The sequence below is a fragment of the Desmodus rotundus genome, chromosome 10, assembly GCF_022682495.2.
Source record: "Desmodus rotundus isolate HL8 chromosome 10, HLdesRot8A.1, whole genome shotgun sequence".
NCBI lineage: Eukaryota > Metazoa > Chordata > Mammalia > Chiroptera > Phyllostomidae > Desmodus > Desmodus rotundus.
The window spans coordinates 25,518,923-25,539,254 of record NC_071396.1 but is presented as its reverse complement, the minus strand read 5'-3'; the positions used below and the strand labels follow the sequence as shown (position 1 = coordinate 25,539,254).

The following is a 20,332-nucleotide window of genomic DNA, read 5'->3' as shown; positions in this document are numbered from 1 at the left end:
CCTGTACCAAAGGTTGTTAGTAGGCCGATTCCCTGGCCTTTAATAGAAACAGATTTCTCTCTTAAAACCCTTATTAAAAAGACAGGGACCAGCTGGATCTCTGTGTGACTAGTTATCTTTTGGAGTTCAGAATAAATGATTTTTTTTTAACAAATCATGGTTCAATCGGCCTCACCCACAGTCAGTTTTGAGTCAGTTTCAAGTCAGTTTCGAGTTTCTTTCTTTTTCCCTTCAGCCTGGCCACCACCAGCATCTGGAATGAAACTCATCACACCATGCCGGCAATAGAGAGTCAAGGAAGAAAAAAATGAACCAGTCTTCACATTTAAGTCCATTAGTCCTTTTTTAATAAATTTGAATTCATTCATCAACAAGTTTCATATTGTATCTATCACTCAATTTTGCTGTTTTTTTTCATGTCAAATAATACCAAAAAAATTACATCAATGTGCTTAAGCAAAATTGGGTTTTATCTTTACAATGAGATGAAATCAACATGGTCATCGGCCACGACAGCTATTGCCTGCTCCTTCTAGAATAATCCTGTACTTACCTTGAACACACCCACTGACTTGCGAAGTGGGGATAGGGGACCAGGGTGACAGAACGTGGGAAGGGGGCTGGCCCTAGGGAGGGGCCTGGGGTGGGAGCCAGTCCGGGGGGTGGGGAGGGGGTTGACGTTTACCCAGGTGGGGGGAGCTGAGTGTTTCAGGAAAACACGGCGCCTTTCAATGCACTAGAGAAGAGGTAATCGGTCCAAGGCACACTAGCTAGTGACCTGGGGGCAATTTAGCCCGCCTGGGCAGCTCTCGGCCCCATGGCTCAATGCCACTCCGACCCACGGGTCCCCGAGAGGAGAACCAGGGTCAGTGCCACGAGGAAACAAACTCTGTCACCAATTGTCCCACTTGGCTCATGTAACATGGACTGGTTTCCAGGTGGAGGGTTCAAGTAAAAGTTGCGGGGTGGTTTATTCTTTCAAAGTTGGGTCCATTCTCTTTCTTTGAAGTTGCCATGGTGACACAGACCCTAATGGCATGGTGTCCCACCAAGTGCCTATCCCCTTAGAAACCAGGCCCAAACTCCTGTGAGGGGCTCCTCGGTGAACACATTAACTCCAGAGCGGGACAGGGGAGGGGCGCCCGCAATGCGAATGACCCTGTTGAAAGTTCTGGGTGCTGGCGTTAACGACACAGTACTGCGGGTGTACTTGGACTTGTCACACCCGGCAGGAATAGGCTCGTGACCTCTTTTCTAGTTCACCTCAGGTTCAGAGGGAAATGTCTCATGGGACAGGCTGTGAGACCTCTCTACAGTCCCGGGGGTTGGGGAACAAGTGTGACACTGTGTTTACAGATGACTCATCGGTCTTCGTCTGTGGGGATTTATGGAGTCAGGCTCTCGAATTATCTCGAGTGTCGAACAAATCCTCCTAACGATATTCTGCTGTACAACTGGAGCCCCTTGGAAGCATTTTGGAAAGACAGGACTAGCTTAGAAAAGTAACTTTTTATTATGTCGCGTTGTTGAGAAAGAAATAGCATTCTACGCAAAATTCAGTTTTCCTCTCCTTCCTCAAAAGCTCTGGGCGTGGGTAACATCCCCCCTACTCCCCCGCCCCAACAGTCACGTCCAAGGTCAGGTTTAGAAGTATCGGTCCAGCTCACCCACTGGCTCCAGGGACTACTGTGTGGCAGTGAGAGGTTTGGGGGACAATAGAGAGCCAAACGCAACTCTCTCCTGCCGAAGCGGTCAGGGTACTGCCTCTCGGGATTTCTCCCAACTTTCAGAAATGGAGAAGCTATAAAATAATTTCATTAGAAGAAAAGTCGTTTTCTTCTTCAATGGAGTAAAGCAAACACATACCCAAGGATCTTAAAAAGTTGGGCTTTTTTTTTTTTGTACAGAATATATGTATGTATTTGTGTGTGTGTGTGTGTGTGGTTACAAACACTATTATAGTATAGCTATTATGTTAACTTCATTCCAGTGTTTACAAAGTGGTAGGCTCCAGTCTTGGTGGCAAAAGCATATAAAAAGCTGAAAAGCTATTATAACTATACCATGCAAATTTATACCCAGAAAACCTTGGGGGAGGAGACTCTGCAGCTGTTCGGAGCCCCGTGGGGTGCCTGCCTTTGCTATTTGGGTACCTCGACTCTATGCATCAGACGTGGTTTGAATCACTCCTCCGCCAGGAAGAACTCACGTCACAGTTCTGGGTAGTATAAAGTGTACACTGAGATCGACCACTGACTGCATTTTGTCCACGTTCCCTTGCATTTCGGGGTTCCCCCTCTGCACATGGAGCTCACTCTTTGAATTACTGGAGACAGAAAAGGGTACCTGAAGTATTGAAAGGGGTAAGGTCACAAATGTCTTGGTTTCTTTACCATGTTAATGATAAGGCCACTTACAAGGTTTTTCCCCATCTGTTTAACTCTTAAGCTCCCCCGATGTTACCCATGGGGGGGAAATTTGTCCGAGGAAAGCCAAAACCAAGCAATCACCCGTTAGTCTCTAGATCAAAGCAAAACCAGAGAGCAGGATTTAGGGGGATGGAGACGCTGAAGAAAGGTCGGAATGGAGAAAGGGAAAGGTTTATATGAAAATTGGTCCTGGCTTCTAGCGTGAGACTCTGCGGACTACCTTTCACCTGATGGTGGGCTTGGAGCTCTTACGGACCCCCACAAATTAAAGGTCGTTCTGGCCGCCAAAGGAAAACCTAGTTATGGTCCGCTCACCGAAGAGCCCAGGCCACGCCCACCCTCGGGAAGGCGGTCCCTCCGTCTCCATGGAGACCAGGAGTCCCAGCTCTTAGAGAACCTGGTGAGACTCTGGACGGGACGGAGTATGAGGCAGAACTGGCAGCTGGGGACTAATTTAGCGTTTTTTTTCGGAATAGTTTGCTTGTGTGTCTTCCTCTCCAAATGCATAACCTCCCTGTGACATGTCTGCACAACGGTAGTCACTTCAGTGTATGGATGCCTGTGGTAGAAATATTGTTTACAAAAAATATATCATCTCTTTTTTGTTTCTTTAGAAAGAGCTCATCTAAATAGTAAGTTAAGTTTGCGTCTATGAAACCGGTGCACCTTGTCATGTTTCAACAAGCTTTAAAAAGTCCAAATACGGATGAGGCTGTGGATCAGAAGGGAAGTGTGTGTGGCCGCGCTGCTGTCCTTTGCCTCAAGAGAACGGTCATGGGTCAGTGGGTGATGCGAGTGAGGACCGGTCACCCTCCTGCTGCGTCCTACTGGGACCAGGAGGGACTGGATACGCTCACACACACACGTCAGATGCGGAAATGAAGGCATGAGGATGTTTCTTGGTTTCCGACACTGAACAGAAGTATTTTAGCTTCCATTGGAATTCTAGATGACAGAAAGGAGTCACAATCACAGAAAAATAGGACATCGCATGCTGCTGTGAGAGCGAGCATAAAAACCGAAATCTGGTAAATATACATACATATGCATATTATGCAAATATAGTTTAGAGTAACATACAATGGTATTTATAAAGAGGGAGCGGTAACGTAAAGACGAGGGGGAACGTCATCCTAGATGGTTTTACCTTTAGAGGAACAAAGAACCTGAGACGTCTATGTTTCCCGTGAAATAGCAGGCCCGGAAATCCGTACAGGAGCCGTGGAGCACGTTTTCAGGGATAGAAATGGCAACGGAGCATCGCCACCGAGTCCCCACGGGACAGGCGGGCCGATCCACTCGGCGTGAACACAAAAAGACACTGTCCAGTAGAGTAATTCCAAGGAGAAGCCGTCTGTTCGCCAGCGGTTTTCCCGGGATGGGTGTTCAGACGTCCACATGGGTGCTAGCTACGTTGAAGACAGCCGATCACCTCACCCACACAACCAAGTACAGAAACATAGGTCCAATGACAGAAACCCTATCGCCGAGAAAGCCAAGAAGCCTTCTTCACTTCGTAAACTGAAAGAGAGGGTATGAAGTGGGGTGTCCGTTTGGAACTATCAACAGCACTGGATGAGCTTCCGACGACTAAAGAGTGTCTTTCTGATTTTTAAACGAAAACCGCTAACTTGGGACAAGAAAGGACAGAGTTTGGGATGAGACCATATTTGGCGCCCTTATTCTCAAGGCATCATATTTAGACAATGCTTGTCCCTTTCAATTAAAAAGAAAAAAAAAAGAACTATGACTTTCTGTAATATGAATCCTGTGTGAAATTTGTCCAAGGCTGCAAAATGTATGTATTTGTTTTACCTACACACGGGCGCGTACACCTGTGTGTAAAAAACATATACACATACATCCTCATTTACACGTGTATTTGATATATATATGCCCAGAAAGTTCACATATATATACAATTGCGGATGTATATATGTGTGTGTGCACGCGCACGCGCATGTGTGTGTGTCTGTGTGTGTACAGGTATAAAAACTGGACAGGCAAAGTAATATTCCACTCGGTGTTAAATGAAGTCTTTTGAAAAATCAAGTACTCAGTTGACATAGTACAGCCAGTAAACTAGGTTGAAAAGGGAGAAAGTGAACGGAAACACGATCCTGGACCACCGGTCTATAGCATTCACGTCGGTCAGGTCGGGGATCTTGATTTTGAGCTGCGAAGACCTTCTCCGCAGGTGGGTCTTCTTGTGCGGGAGCCCCCTGTCCCCGAAGTGCCGGTGCCCCTCCCGAGGCACGCTCTGTTTCCTGTACTGGATTCCTGAGTTGTCGAAGGATATTGCTGAATTCCGGGTCTCGCCCACGCCGCCCGCCACCTCGTTCATTTCGTTGTGGACCTCCAGGGACGTCAGCAGGATGTTCCCGTGCGCGTCCACCTGCCGGGGGAGAGAGTGCCCGTGAGCCGGCCTGCGGACGTGCCCACCTGGCCCTGTAAGCCCCGGGTGCCCAGGTGTCGCGCGGTGGGGCCACAGAGAGGCTGGGGCTCTGTACCTGTCAAACCCGCACTCTGCTGTGCTGGGAAATCCCACTTTGGAGGTTCAACTGTGGTTTAGAGTTTATTTCCCTGATCTAAACATCCTCACGTAGCAGATTAGACAAAATAAGGGGAGGGGGAGGCTTTTTCATTAAACGGAAATTTCTCATTATGCATACACGTCCTTACTGAACAGACAATTAAGGGACGGATGCCTTTCCAGAGACTAACTTCGGTGTTATAACCAGTTTTCACAACTGTAGGATGAAGAGAAATGACTCTGCCCGTTTTCGGTTTTTGGTTTTTGGAAGTCAGCTTGCCCCCTTTCCTGATGGTATAAAAATACCCACATTTCAGTGCAGGAACCAGGGAAGCCACCTGTGATGTCGGAGCACTTTGGTGGGGCACATTCAGACCTCCTCCCCACCCACCGCTGCCTGGCTGGATCCTCTGGCCCTGGCTATATTTAGCAGAGACTGAAGTCCACTATTTGAGCCAAACTTGAAAACAAAAACGTTTATTTCTGTGCTAAATATAGCTTCAGACCTTTCCCCATCATGCCAATGGTCCGTTTATTTGTTGGTTACTGAACTTTGAACGGATCAGCCCTGAGGCTCCAAGTCCCTAGTGGGATGTGTATGTAAGCCTCCTTCGGAGAGTTTTTAAACAAAAATTTACTTATTTCAGAGAGAGGGGAAGGGAGGGAGAAAGAGAGAGAAGCACTGATGGGAGGGAGAAATATCAGTCGGGTTGCTTCTCCTTCACACCCCAAATGGGGACTGAACCCCTCAACCCAGGCGTGTGTCTTCACCAGGAATCAAACTGGCGACCTTTTGCTTTGCGGGATGACCCCCAACTGGCCACACCAGCTAGGGCGGAAGATGCTTTTTTTTAAAAAAAGTAGTAGTGTCAAATTTATTCTTTTCAGTAAGTGATTTATTCCAAACTTGGAAGAATGAAACTTTTCCTGAAGGTAGAGAAAACACAAAAATATGTAGCTCAACCCTCCCCCCTCCCCAAAAAGCTTCTCTACATTCTAAGTAATCTTTTAGACACAACAAAATCATGAAATGAAAAACCCGTCGTCCATTTGGGAGAGTGGGGTGCCTCACTGAAGACACACGCTAGAAGGATCTAGATCCTTCTTCTGGTTGTTCACGCCAATACGCCTGCTAGGTGAGGGGCCGCACAGGAGCGAGGGAAGGTCCTTGCCCTGGAGATGTCTAGCAGGAGACAGCTTCAAATGAACAGCAAATGCATTACACCCTGGTTGGGCGGCTCGGTTGGTTGGAGTATGGCCCCATACATCAAAAGGTTGTGGGTTCGATTCCCAGTCGGGACGCATACTGGAGGCAAATGATCGATGTTTCTCTCTCTCCCCCACCTTCCTCTATGTCTACAATCAATAAACGCATCCTTGGGTGAGGATTTAAAAAAGAACTGAAAACCTGCATATTGCCCTTTAAACACATTTTTAGAAACATACCTACAATACAATCCTTCCTAGTTATCAGCAATGCCATGTGAAAAGCTTTTTATCAAAATCTAGGTGATTATGATAAAAATCATGCCTGGGTTTCGAGCCAAGTTGGGCCCCCGGTAGGGGGCACTCAAAAGGCAACCACACATTGATGTTTCTCTCCCTCTCTCCTTCCCTTCCCTTCTCTTTAAAAATAAATAAATATTTTTAAAAAAGAAATGTCTTTCCTTAAAGGACAAGAAGGGAATATTTTGTGACAGGTTTATTGAGATGATTTTCTGTGGTTCCAATGACTCAGTTTCCCCTGGTTTGAAAAAGAGGAGTTTTTCACTTCTAACAAGGAAAGTGAACATCGCCCTATCACTGGAACTGAACTGGTAGCAAATACCCCTTGTTCATAGACACACGTCCCCGTGGACATTGACGCGTCCAAGCCACGGGATGTGTCCTGTGATAGCTGCAGAGCATTGGGTGCCATCCAGTCAAGGAGGCATGGTGGCCACGTGGAGTGTGACCTGCCACCTCACAAGTAGGGTACGTCCCATGGGAAAATGGGGACAAACGCAACTGGTGGGGAGTACAAAGTGACAGAGGCAGAATGGGAGCCACTAGTAGCAAAAAAAAAAAAAAAAAAAAGCGAGCAGAGTGTCACAAAGGAGAGCGTCTGTCTTAAGCCTTGTGGGAGGGAGGCTGTGGGCAACGATGAAAGGGATTCTGGGAAGAGAGACTCCAAGGCAAAGAGATCACAATGCTTATGGTGATTCCAGGGGGCGCCCAAGGAGAGGAAAGGAAGCAAACCAGGCGAAGTCAAGCGAACGATGAGTTGGTTTTCCGGCATATAAGGACCCACTGGTACGAATCGATGCCCTGTCTTTTCATGCTTTTGGGGAAGGGACTGACCTGGGTGGGGACTCTAAGTCTGTGCCCTGAACTCTCGGGAAAGAAACTTAGTTTCAGGGAAGCCAAACCTATTCCCTGATTCCCTGCCTATCGGACTGTAACGTGCAAAATTAGAGTGTGCCTGAGCACCTTGGATATTGATGGCTACCTTTAACATTTTTTTTATTTATTGATTTGAGAGAGAGAGAAAGAGAAAAGGAAGAAGAGAGAGAGAGAGAGGGAGAGAGAGTGAGAGGGAGACATTGTTTTGTTCTACTGATGCATTTGCTAGTTGATTCTGGACCCGATACAATCTACATCCCTCCTATCTCAGAGTGAGTAAATGCTTGTATTGGAAAGGGTAATACTGGAAGGAATTGGAATGTGTATCCAATTAGTAAGACCTTACTGTAAACCGGTTTGGTCCCTTTCGACTTACAGTTTTCATTTAAACAAGAACTAATGGCCACCAAAGGTCCACCAAAATTATGGAAAGGTATTTTTTTTCTGAAAGAATTAAAGGGTTATTAAAATCTGTTAAGTTTTAAAAGTCAAATATTTTAAAGATACTGTTGACCCTTGAATGATGTGGGGGGGCAGGAAAGGGGTTCAGGATGCTAACTGCCCACGCAGCTGAAAACACAAGTATGGCTTAGATTGGGGGATTCCCAACTGTGGATCAAAAATATGTATACCAATCTTTTCCTACCATCTAGAATTTAAATATTTTTTTAAAAAATTATCTATTGATTTTCTTAGAGAGAGGGAGAGAGAGGAGTAAAACATCAAGTTGTTATGTTGTCCACTTACTGATGCATTCAGTGGCTGATTCTTGTATGTGCCCTGACCGGGGATCGAACCTGCAACCTTGGGCTATCAGGAAGATGCTCCAACCAACTGAGCTACCCAGCCAGGGCTGGAATTTAAATATTGAAACCAATAAAAGTGACTGTGGGTCTAATATAATACAGAAATGCGCTGTATAGAATAACAGATGACTTGCAATTTTAAAGCATTTCATGAATACTTCTGAGTTTGAAGAGTGTATCTCAAGTCTACTATAATTAGAACCATTGATTTCAACATATGTTTTCTTCCTGCTCCATAATCCTGACAGGTGTAAACATTTAAATTCAAAAAACACCCCTTGTAAAATATATCGCAGAGGGATTTTTGCTTTTTCCTAAAAACACAGTAGAGATCTCATTCTCTCCTTCCCTCCAAGCTTCTACGTAAGTAAAACACGGCACTTTTAGGAGAACTAAGAAGGTATTTGTCATTTGGGGAGTGGCATCTCGCTCTTTAGTAAGAGGACTAATGTCAAGCTTGCAAGAATGACGACTTTCTGCCACTTGATGAAATTCAAACACCAGCTGGTCACCTTGCAAAATATCACAAGGCCGGTGACCGGACTGCAGCCCCATGAGCTCTTGGGTACAGAAACAACTCGGAACAAATAGAGGTTAAACAGAAATGAATGAAAGGTCGAGATGTACATGGCACTGCTGGTCGGAGGAGAAAGCAAGGGACTATGTGACCATGTCGAGCATTTCTGAGTCAACCCCCAAGTTAGAATATTGTACAACCACTGGGTATAAAGATCGACAAGATGGGAGTCCCAAAGGCAGCTGTTGGTGGCACAGATCCGCCTTTGGTGGCCTGCACGGCCTCTGAGGGCTGACATGCCTCACGGTGACCCACGGTCTCCGGAAAGACAGTGACAGCTCAAGTCCCTGCTGTCATGTAAGTTCCCCCAGACTCCCCAGCCTCAGGGCTCTCATCTGTGACACAAGGGGGCTCCCCGAGGCCATGTGGGCAAACAGTCCTCAGAAATCTCACTGAAAATGCGTGAGCAACGACAGTTACGAAGGGCCTGCGAAGACGCCGGCAAGTCCACGGTGCCCGTTCGGTTTTGAGTAACATCTGTGATTTCTTCTCTCATTTCCTTTCATTCATCCACATCATGTGATACGAACAGTTTGGGGGAGGCTCGTTGCTAATTAAGATGGTCACTAAGTTCTTAGGTCTAGGAGTCAGCCACAGTTTTGAATGTGGAGTTTTAAGAGCATCACACATACACTGAAGTTTCTGGAATGTGCGCCTCTGCAGTGTGCACGTGGTTTTGAGCTAAAAGCAACGTGAGCCATGGCCTCCAGAGAAAGTTGTGCCCCTAGAAGAACCCGAATCAGGGGCTTTGCCCCTCGTGGGAGGTTAGCAGAGAGAACCATGGGTAGGGCAGGGCAAAATTCTATTTACTCAAGTCTCTTCTTACCACCCTGCAATGACCCTTGGGAGCCCCCCAGGTGCATGACATCATCTCAGTTAGGATGTCTTACAGACTCCGATCATCGTTTCTATCTGTGACCCTCTCCTGCACATGGGTCTCCGACTCTCTCATGTATGTGGGTTCCCATCTATACATGTGTTAAATTTGGTTATTTTCTCTTGCAAAAAATACAAGAAAAAAACAACTAGTAAACATGCATTTGTAAAAATAAATAAATAAATAAAATAAATCAATAGCCCTGGCCGGTGTGGCTCAGTGGACTTGAGTGCTGATCTGTGAACCAATGGGTCGCCAGTTCGATTCCCAGTCAGGGCATATGCCTGGATTGAGGACCAGGCTCCCAGTAGAGGGTGCATGAGGCAACCACGCATTGATGTTTCTCTCCCTCTCTTTCTTTCTCCCCTCCCCTCTGTATAAAAATAAATAAAATCTTAAAAAAATAAATCAATAAATAAACATGCATTTTCATGTTGACTTCAAACCTTCACAGCTGGTCTACAATTACACAGAAAAACATACAAACATGTAAAGGCTTCAACGTAACTGCTCGGAAAACAGAAACACATTTTCAGAAAAACAAACAATACACATGGATTACGAAGGAACTGACATTTTTTGCTGGATCTGATTTATAATATATTCTTTCTACATTCCATTAATTTTCGTTGTGGATATGAGTGGTTTGGGGTTTTTGTTTAAAATTGTATGCTTCACGCCCCAAGAGGTATTTCTTTTGCACAATTTGTTCTAAACGGTGTCCTTTAGAAGACAGGGAACAAATTTGTAATTTAAGTTACGAGAAAATTCAGAAAAATAGCGTTGTGTGTCTGTGTGGAAGCAACAATAGTGGTGTGATGAAGCCTGGTTTCTTTCTTTCTTAACAAAGATTTTATGTATTTTATTTTTAGAGAGAGAGAGGAAGAGAGAGACAGAAACATCAACACGAGAGAGAAGCATCCATTGGTTGCTTCCTGTGCACCCGGACTGAGGATCAAACCCCAACCTAGGTATGTGCCCTGACCGGGAACCGAACCCCCAATCTCTTGGTTACGGGACGATGCTCCAATCAACTGAGCCACACCGGCCGGGGCTGGAAATATATTTTTGAGGACTTGCTGGGATGTAAGGCGTGGAAAGACCAAGATTAAAAAGATGTAGAAACGATAATGTGCTTTCACTAAAGTATTGTATATCATTGCAATACCATATTGCTTTTATTAAAAAAATTAAACAAAATGGCATCTAATGGCAACGTTGCTTTGTCATTGGAAGGATGGGAGAGCTTGCTGAGCTGGGTTGGAGAGGGTGGGGTTATGTTATGCCTCCTTTGGAGTGTGAGTGTGGCCCCCAGACATCCGAAGGCAACGCACCCTCCTTGGCCACTGCTGTTCTGGTCTGCCTGACCCTGGCTGCACCCAGCAGGCCCCGGGACCAGGGCCACTCTGTGGCAGCCCCAGGGTGGGGCGCTGCTCCTGCCTTGCACTAAGGACCTTGAACCGGGACACTGCGCTGGCTGGGGCTGGACCAAAGAAGGGCCTGCCCACACTGTCCAAAGAAAAGCGCCATGCTGGGTCTCATTCAGTTTGTCATGGTGCCACCTCAGGCTGTCATTCATTCCGGCATCTACCTGTCTCATTCGTTTCACAGGAAACTGGGAAGCTTTGGCCTCTCCGCTTCTGCAATGATTTTGGCTGTATATGAAACTCGGTGACTTGCCCTGGCCAGGTGGCTCAGTTGGTTGGAGCGTCATCCTATACACCATTAGGTTGCGGGTTCAATTCCTGGTCAAGGCACAAACCTAGGCTGTGGATTTGACCCCTGGTTGGCGAGTATATGGGAAGCAACTGATTGACATTTCTCTCTAATATTGATGTTTCCCTTTCTCTCTGTCTCTGTCTCTCTCAAATCAATAAACCTATCCTTGGGTGAATTAACAAATTACTTAAAAAAATTCAGGGACTTGCCGAAGGCAACCTTTCAGGTTATGATTGACACGTCCACACAACACCTACTCCAGGGTCCCATGAGTGACCGCAGTGATGGATGAGCCCCGGGGTCAGGGTGGATGGAATGAGTGAATGGAATGGGTGGGTGGTTAAGATGCTGGAGGGCCTACCCGGTTGCCTTCATTCTTTGAACGGTCGTTCTTGGCCTTGGCTGTCTTCTCCGCAAGCTTCTTCTGCCTCTGAGGGCCTCTTCCAAAGAAAATGTAGTTGACAAAGGCGTACTCCAGCAGGGCCAGGAACACAAAGACGAAGCAGCCCATGAGGTACATGTCGATGGCTTTGACGTAGGGGATTTTGGGCAACGTCTCGCGAAGGTGCGTGTTGATGGTGGTCATGGTGAGAACCGTGGTGATCCCTGCAGAGGGGACACAGGGGTGAGCGATCGAAGTGTCTCCCCTCCTGTCTGCGAACCGAAGGGTAATGGGTTTGATTCCCAGTCAGGGCACGTGCCCAGGTTGTGGGCCAGGTCACCAGTAGGGTGAGCGTGAGAGGCAACTACACATGGATGTTTCTCTCCCTCTCTTTCTCCCTCCCTCCCTTCCTCTCTCTCTAAGAATAAATAAATAAAATCTGTAAAGGAAAGAAATAATGGGTTGGTTATTACTGGTGATTGAAACGCAATACAGCATAGGGTGTGTTTCTGGGCAGCAGGCCACGCCTCGAGTCAGGACACTGGTATTTGTCCTCCCTGCCAGGCACCACACCGCCTCAGTGGGTCCACAGACAGAACGGGTCTGAGACTGAGGGAGAGCAGAGTAGGGAGGCAGAAGAGACGGTGCTCTTGGCGGAAGTTGGGAGAAATGAAAATACATCTGGAGTTTCATGTAAAACACTGAGTGTCCAGGTAAGAAACTTCTGGGAAGACCAGTGAATCTATGAAGAATGTGAGGACCTAAGGAGGTAGGGCTGGGGAGGCAAGGCCGTTGGTGAGGTTCAGTGAGAAAGAAAACGATTCTCTTTTTTATTTTTAGTGAGAGGCGAGAGGTAGGAGAAGAGAGGGAGAGAAACATCCATGTGTGGTTGCCCCTCGCACACCCCATACTGGGGACCTGGCCTGCAACCCAGGCATGTGCCCTGACTGGGAATCGAACTAGCGACCCTTTGGTTTGCAGGCCCACATTCAATCCACTGAGCCACACCAGCCAGGGCGAAAGGAGTTCTTACTACCATGCTTATGAGGCAAGGGGAAAGGGTAATGGTGTTTACAGTGATTAAGACCTAGTCCAGCACTGAGTTGAAAGAGGAGGCCTCACTGAGCAAAGCTCCTGGGGACAGAGGACCACGCAGAGCCATTTCCCTGCCCTTAGACAGAGTGTACGTAAGCTGCTCGGCTTGCGGCTGCCGAACTCATGGGCTAATGATTTTAATCAGACTATCAATTCTCATCATCCCCCGGGGCACCTGACACCCCCCCTCCCCCCACGTCTTTGATGTCATTATGTTGAATTCTTTGGATAGCAGTGTGAGCGAGATCTCACTGCTTCTGCAATAGAACTAAATTTAGTCTCCAAAAACATGTAAAGGCCACATGTTGCAATTCTCCTGTAGGCACGGCATGGTTCTCATATTTGAAAAACTGCATTGATCAAGATGACTGGTTATAATTTACATCGTTTACTCAGAAACTGTCTTGGTTCTCTTTTTTGTGATCAAAATCCCATAGCCTCAATTGTGTTAGCATCCATTTCGATTTTAGAAGGACGGATGCTATTCTTCACGGGTGAAGGGGACGCCAGGGTTTTGAGAAAAAACACCTGATTACAACTGCCCGCTTTGCAGTCCGGTGGCTTCTTAAACTAACAGGTCAGTGGAACTGGGGCCACACCCTGGGCAGCAGAAGCACAAAATTCTGAGTCGCACAGACGGTGCTGCAGCTCAGCTAGGTGAGAACCAATCTTCCCTTCGTGGCAGAAAGACAAGCCCAGGCAACCCCAGCTCTGGCAGCGCCCCGAGCCGGAGGGACAGCGCCATGGGGGCTCTGCTGAGCACCTGTCCATGCAGATCTGAACGATTAAGACCTGGTTTAACAAAAAGGTGCAGAGCCCTGGCGGGTAGCTCAGTTGTTTAGAGCATCATCCTGATACACCAAAGTTGCAGGTTTGATCCCTGGTCAGGGCACATACCAAAAACAACCAATGAATGTGTCTGTAAGTGAAATAACAAATCGATGTCTCTCTCTCTCTCTCTCCCTTCTTTCTCTCTCTCAATAAATAAAAAATTTAAAAACGAGTGAGGATTAAAAAAAAGAAGTGCCACAGTGGGATAATACTTGGGTATAAGAGAGAAGGGAATCTTATGCTTTGCGACAGCACGGATGAACCTGGAGATTTTTATGCTGAGTGAAATGAGCTAGTCAGAGAAAGACAAATACCACATGATCTCACTCACGGGTAGAATCTAATGGACACACTGAACTCACAAACTAAATAGAGACAGAGTCATGGACACAGAGGACAGACTGACAGCTGGCAGAGGGGAGGAGGGCTGGGGGGGCTGGGTGAAAAAGGTGAAGGGATTGAGCAAAAAAAGAAAAATAAATAACATTCATAGACAAACAATAGTATAGCGATGACCAGAGGGAAAGGGGGGCAGGAGAGGAGGTAGAAGAGGGTGAAAGGGGGGTAAATGGTCATGGAAGGAGACTGGACTTGGGGTAGTGACCACTCAATACAATCCACAGATGATGTGTGATAGAACGGTACACCTGAAACCTATATAATTGTATCAACCGCTGTTACCCCGATAAATGCAATTAAAGAAAGATATCCACTTTCATGTAATGTAACGAGGTTGGGTTTATTACAACCCACTTCAGAGAGACGAATCTATTTAATGATCGTAGAAGACCAAGTTTGATCATTAAGGAGCGACAGCATTTTTATATCGAGAAAATTTAGAAATGTGCATTTTCAGAACACCTCACTCCTACTGATGCAGATAATTATGGGTCTTTGGTGCTTATATGTCCAACGATCTCAGCAATAACAAAAAGATCTGGGCCGATGCACTGTGAAGCTCATGAAGCTTCAGCTCCAGGTCACAGGCCTCGTCCAGGATAGGGGTCCGATGGGGGGGCAGGCAGGAGCTGTCCCATTCATTTGTATCTCTATATTTGTTATTCCTTTTTTTAAAGAGCCCTCTGAAATTGCCTAAGCGAGCAGCTCTGCCCAAGCTGCATCTGCCTCTACACATTCATTTCAGCTCTGACTCTTGCAGGCGAGAGAGAAGAAGAGAAGATTGTTTAACGAAGATTAATCTGGTACCCTGCGCGTTAAAATAGACGGCCCAGCAGAAGTAAGGCCGTGGAGTGCGGTCGGTAGGGTACGTGAATGTCTCACGTGACGGGGACAGCAGTTGGAACATTTCACCTACAGTGTCCCATGGTGTGCTTCAGTGGGATCTCGTTCTGTTACGGGGGTGACAGGCTCACGATTCTGTAGTAAGAAGGGGGCGTTATTTGTGCCGCACCCCTGTGTATAACAGTTAGTACATCATGTTCAATTCTTCGATGTTTTCTTCTCCAAGTGTTTTTTTTAATTAAATTTATTGGGGTGACCTAGGTTAATAAGATCACACAGGTTTCAAGTACACGTTTCTATGATGCATCATCTGTATATCAAACCGTGTGCCCGCCACCCAAAGTCGAATCTTCTTTCCTCGCCAGGTATTTCGCCCCTTCAGCCTTTACCCCCACCTTCCTACCCGCCGCCTTCCCTCCGGTCGCCACCACATGGTTGTCTGTGTCCACGAGTTTTTGTCAAACATGTCACTCATGTCAAACATGAGTCCATGTTTGTTTGCTTTTCTAGGTTTTTCGTGTGTTGCTTTCAGTTTTACACCCAACATCTGAGTGAAATCATATGGTTCTTAAGTTTTTCTGACTGACTCATTTCGCTTAGCATGATATCCTCAAGGTCCGTCCGTGGTGTCGCAAACGGCATTATGCCATCTTTTCTCGTGGCTCAGTGGTGTTCTATCATGTATGTGCCACATCTGCTTTTCCAATCACCTAACAAAGTGGCTTTCAAATTCAACTAACATCTTTAGAAACAGCTACCTGAGTGTCTGAAACCATCACCATGTGTGTTTCACGAGAAAAATATCTAATCTTTTTAAATAAAATTTTTAATTAATTTGAGAGAGAGAGAAAGGAGGGGAGAGAGAGAGAGAGAGAACATCTATTTGCTGTTCCCCTTACTGATGCACTCATTGGTTGTTTCTTGTATGTGCCCTGATGGGGAATCGAACCCATGACCTTGGTGGATCAGGACAATACCTGGCCAGGGCAAACACTTAATCTTGAATCTGACAGTGCAAATCACATGCCTGTGCATCTAAAGCGGCACACTCACTTGCACACAAGCACACACAATCTCCTGGAAAAAAAGCTTAACCCATTTAAATCCTGGGAGAAGGTGGTAAACAGCAAAAGGAAGAAAGAGGGAAAGCTGGAACCCTGAATTTTCATATTTCTTCGGAAGCTAACTTATCACAGCAAATGGGTTCATTGGTTTCAATCAGTTTTAAAAAGTAATATCGATAATTCTACTTCCAGGAATTAAAATCACCCCCCCCAAAAGAAGTGAGGGACTATAATATTTGCTTTCAGCTCTGAATTGACCTAAAATATATTTGAATGTTTACTTTGTCCATGCGTTTTCATAATCATGAGCTGAGTAGAGGATAATCTTTCTGGAAATATAAGCCTTCCCCCCCAATCATCCATATGTATGAGGAATAACATGGGAACTTTATTTTATTTATTGTACAACAGCTGATAATTGTCAAATGATCAATCAGTGGCCAGAAAAGATCACCAGAGCTCTCGGGAATCCCCCAGAATCAAATCATGTATGTTAATGCTCATTAAATTGTGTAATTCCAATGACATGCTATCATATTCGACTATTTTTCTGACTTAACAAAAGAAGAAAAATGCCCAATGAACTGTGTCTCCTTTCCGGGCCACAGAACTACCCTGAACAGGAGATGCTAATCCTTGCTTTAAACTTGCTGTCAGAAATAGTTTTATTATGCAAATATGGAGCGAGCCTATTTTCCCTGGCGTGGGCATGCAAATTCACATCGGAGCCTGATAATTAAATTAACAGCACATCAAAGCAATCGTGCATGAAATGAGTGCTTCGGGATGCAAAGTGGCGCTGCGGGTTAGCCTGGTGTTGCAATGGACACAGTCGTTGAACTGTGCCCTTTGAACTCCCTGATGCCCTAACATAGTGCCTTCCGGTTTGGGTCTCCCTTTCAAACTGCACGTACCAAGGGCAACTCTAGCCGCAGATGCATCGTAATTGATCCAGAAGGACACCCACGAGAGGATGGTGATGAGTATCGAGGGCATGTACGTCTGCAGAATGAAGTACCCAATGTTCCTCTTCAACCGAAAGCTCAGTGACAGCCGAGGGTAGGCACCTGCAGAAACAGATAGAAATTATTGCCCGGGACGCACGGCAGACATGCGTTTGCCTTGACTTCCGTGGGTCCATGGTGCACATTTGAGAAGCCTGTGAACCGAGGCGTGGTCCCTGGCGGTACCATTGCCTTCTGCCTGCCTGCCGGTGTTGGGGGCAGAGCTGGGTGGGGAACGCCTTCCAGTCTATTTATAAGGTAAGGGTGACCACAGGCTACTACGGCAGGACGCTCGGCTGAGGGCTACCCCTGGCAAACTTTGGAAGGGTTTGTAGCTTCAAACACACATCAAGGCAAATATTTATTTTTCAATGAATCGCTGTCCTGTTTTCTGAATGGATAGGGACACTTGGCTCAAGGTCCTATGGAGCCAAATGGCTTTTACGAGTTGTCCCCTAGCGGCCCATCCAGAGTGGCAGGTACACAGATGTGTGACTGCAAACAGGTGTTGAGGCACTGATGCTGGACTGACCGGGATCACTCAGCGGCACCCTAAGAGCTGGGTGGGGTGCCCAGAAGCTGGTCCAGCATCGCAGAAGGCAGCGGCTACGCTGACATGCTCCGCTCCAGCCACACACTGGTGTGGAGGGCCACCTGGGGAGAAGCGCTTCGTCAGCTCCCTGGTGTGCAAGCCCCAGTGCCAACGTGCACGTGTGTCCCTGGGAACCAACGAGCACTGCCACTGGGGCGTGGGGAGCAAGTCCCCAGATGGTACCACATTGACTTTTGCATCGGCCTTCCCTGTTGGATTTGTTCTCCTTGGAGCAAGGCAAGTTGAGCCTGCACCTCCTCCTGCCTGCTTCAATAGTGCACTTTACCCAGACTGAGCCTCTCAGCTCCTCAGAACTCTAACGGAGCCCATTCAAGGTCAACCAGTGAAAACCTAATGGGCTCTTCGAATCAGCTTCCCAGCCTCTGCCTCCCGCACTCCCTGTCGGGATGGAGCTCTCTGCCTGACGTTGCTGACCCTAAGCGCAGGAGACCTTGCCTTCCCACCCAAGCCTGGCAGTCCCCTCTTCTCCTGCCCCCACCTATATGCACGTCCCCAACTTCACCGCATGGCCCTTTCTGCGGCTGTCTTCCTGTTCTTTTCTTTGGCCGTCTGATACACTCAAGTGTCAACGACTTCTGTGCAGAAGATGACTGTTAGCTCCACGCTCCTGCCTTAGCAACAACCTCATTTTCAGCCAGAATGACGTGAAGGTAACACGAAATCACTGGAGACACCCAGCACTTCAGGGCTGGTCACCGGGGAATTTTCCTCTAGCCCAGGTGTGTGCGTGAGTCCGTGGGTGTGAGCCCGTGTGTGTACACCTGTGTGCGTGTGGTTTCCTTACATGGCTCTGATCAAATGCATACATCATACTGTCATCCTAACAAAAATGTTTCACACTTATTGCACGTTATTTGTAAACACATTGTAATTCAAAGTTCTCTAAATGTGTACATGTCTGTATATACATTACATATATATCAATATGTACATATGTCTTCTATAGGTTATACACACATTTCTCTCAATGTTGCAAGTTTAGGTTATTTCCAGTGTTATACGATTATACATAATACTCTTAAGAATATTGTCGAGTAGACTGCTTTTTGCTTTATTTAGACTTATTTCCTTTGGATGAATATGCCAAGGAGGAATTACTAAGCCAATGTTCAAGGCTCTTCGTATGTATTGCCAAATTATTTTGAGAAAAAATCACATCTGCGTACAGTCCTCTGTGCGCACTTCACAGAAGGGCCTATCCCACCCGGTAAACTTCACAATATCACATGTATTTCTTAAAAAGAACTTCTGTTAATTTCCATGGGAAAAATCCGTCCTCTCCCTGAATGAATATTCTGGTTGAATACTTCCTAAATGTCTGTTTTTCCTCTGTATTTAATCTCATACATGATCTGATTACACTAGTTACTCATTTTCCTTCTCTCTTGCTGTTCTTCCTGTACTCACTTAAGTACTTTCAATACCAGCCCTTGTTTCTATTCTGTGTAAAAATTTCCCCAGTTGTTCGTTTCAGAACTTATAATGGTTTGAGTGGAAGATACATAAATACTTAAATTTTTGTATGTGGTTGAATCTATCATTCCATTTTTTGTTGTTGTTATTTTTCAAGCTTCCTTTTGGGCTTAAGCAAGTTCACAATAGAGACCTAACTACCAAAAACCTATTTTGAGAGTTGGCAAATATTTTAGTGTTTGCTATCAAGTGAACGTGCGCATTGATTTTTGTTCTATAATCAGCTCAGCAATTACTCCAACACCATCCGTGGAACAAAGCCTCCTTGACTGAGATCTGCCACGTTCTGTGATTTATATTCCACGCGTAGGCAGGTGACTGACAGGCTGCGCCACTGATCTGGGCGGAGCCTCGTTGTGGGCGTGGCCATCTCCAGATTCCCAGGCGGTCAGCTCCTTCCACACCTTCCAGGACCCCAGCACACACCCCTTGCCATCCCCAGTTCAAAATATTTTGGTCCAGTGCTTCCCAGAAAGGGCCAACACTCATCCAGGAATTTCAGTTTCTGTAAAATGTTTTCCAAAATAACTTCAATTTCATATTCCACCGCGGTGTCTGCATTCAGCACATTTTCTAGCCAAAGAGCGTCCCCACTGCCTCAAAGTCATTGTCCACGTTTCCTGCTTCTGCTGACTCACACCCCCTCTTCCCTCCTTAAGAAATGTCTCCCCTTATCTGCCCTCCAAGGCTTTGGTCGCTCGCCACAACTCCTGTCCTTTCTTCTTCCCTCCAAATGGAAGTGATTCTCCTTTTGAGTTATGTTCTTCTCATTAAAACGACAATTATTACTATTTACCAAGGTAAGATCTTTCTTGGTAAGTCAGTCAGTCCCCAAGGCAGTGTTGGTGAAATAATGGATTTTTCATATGCCGTAATGCCTAGCTAAATGCGGAAGCCATCATTGGCTACCTCAAAAACATCTGTGCTTCAAGATACCCTGAGCTAGAGACCTCAGAATAAATCCAGAATTCTCAGTGACATCAACACTTGTTCTGAGCAAAGCCTTTCGCCACTGAATGAGCCTAGAAAAGCCTTTTTGTTGCATTGTTAAAAGAATCCCATCTTGTCTGCTGTGTCTATGGGCGGAACTCCCCAATGCTCCCAGCTAGCGGCTCATCATTTAGAGTCCAAAAGTGGTGAGTCGGCTGTCCCAAGACACACCCTTCAAAAGAGCCACAGAAGCGTTCCAACGACAGCAGAAAGGCACAGAAGCCCCGCAGCCTGCATGCCGATGCAGATGCGGTCCAGTTTCTGAGCAGCTGCTGAGCCAACAGACGGGGACAGGGACAGTCCCTGAGCACCAGG

General features: G+C 46.4%; 1 protein-coding gene across 4 annotated transcripts in view; it reads right to left on the bottom strand.

Moving 5' to 3' along the window:
* Positions 1-375: 375 nt before the first annotated feature.
* GABRB3 (gamma-aminobutyric acid type A receptor subunit beta3) overlaps positions 376-20,332 on the bottom strand; it is a 230,266-nt gene continuing 210,309 nt past the window's right edge. For all 4 annotated transcript variants that reach the window (XM_045196638.2, XM_053913233.1, XM_024561800.3 and 1 more), the window contains 3 exons: positions 16,852-17,004; positions 11,685-11,929; positions 376-4,824 (listed from right to left, as the gene is read on the bottom strand). In XM_045196638.2, the coding sequence (XP_045052573.1) occupies positions 4,486-4,824; positions 11,685-11,929; positions 16,852-17,004 (737 nt within the window). In that variant the 3' untranslated portion in view covers positions 376-4,485. The remainder of the gene's footprint in view (positions 4,825-11,684; positions 11,930-16,851; positions 17,005-20,332) is intronic.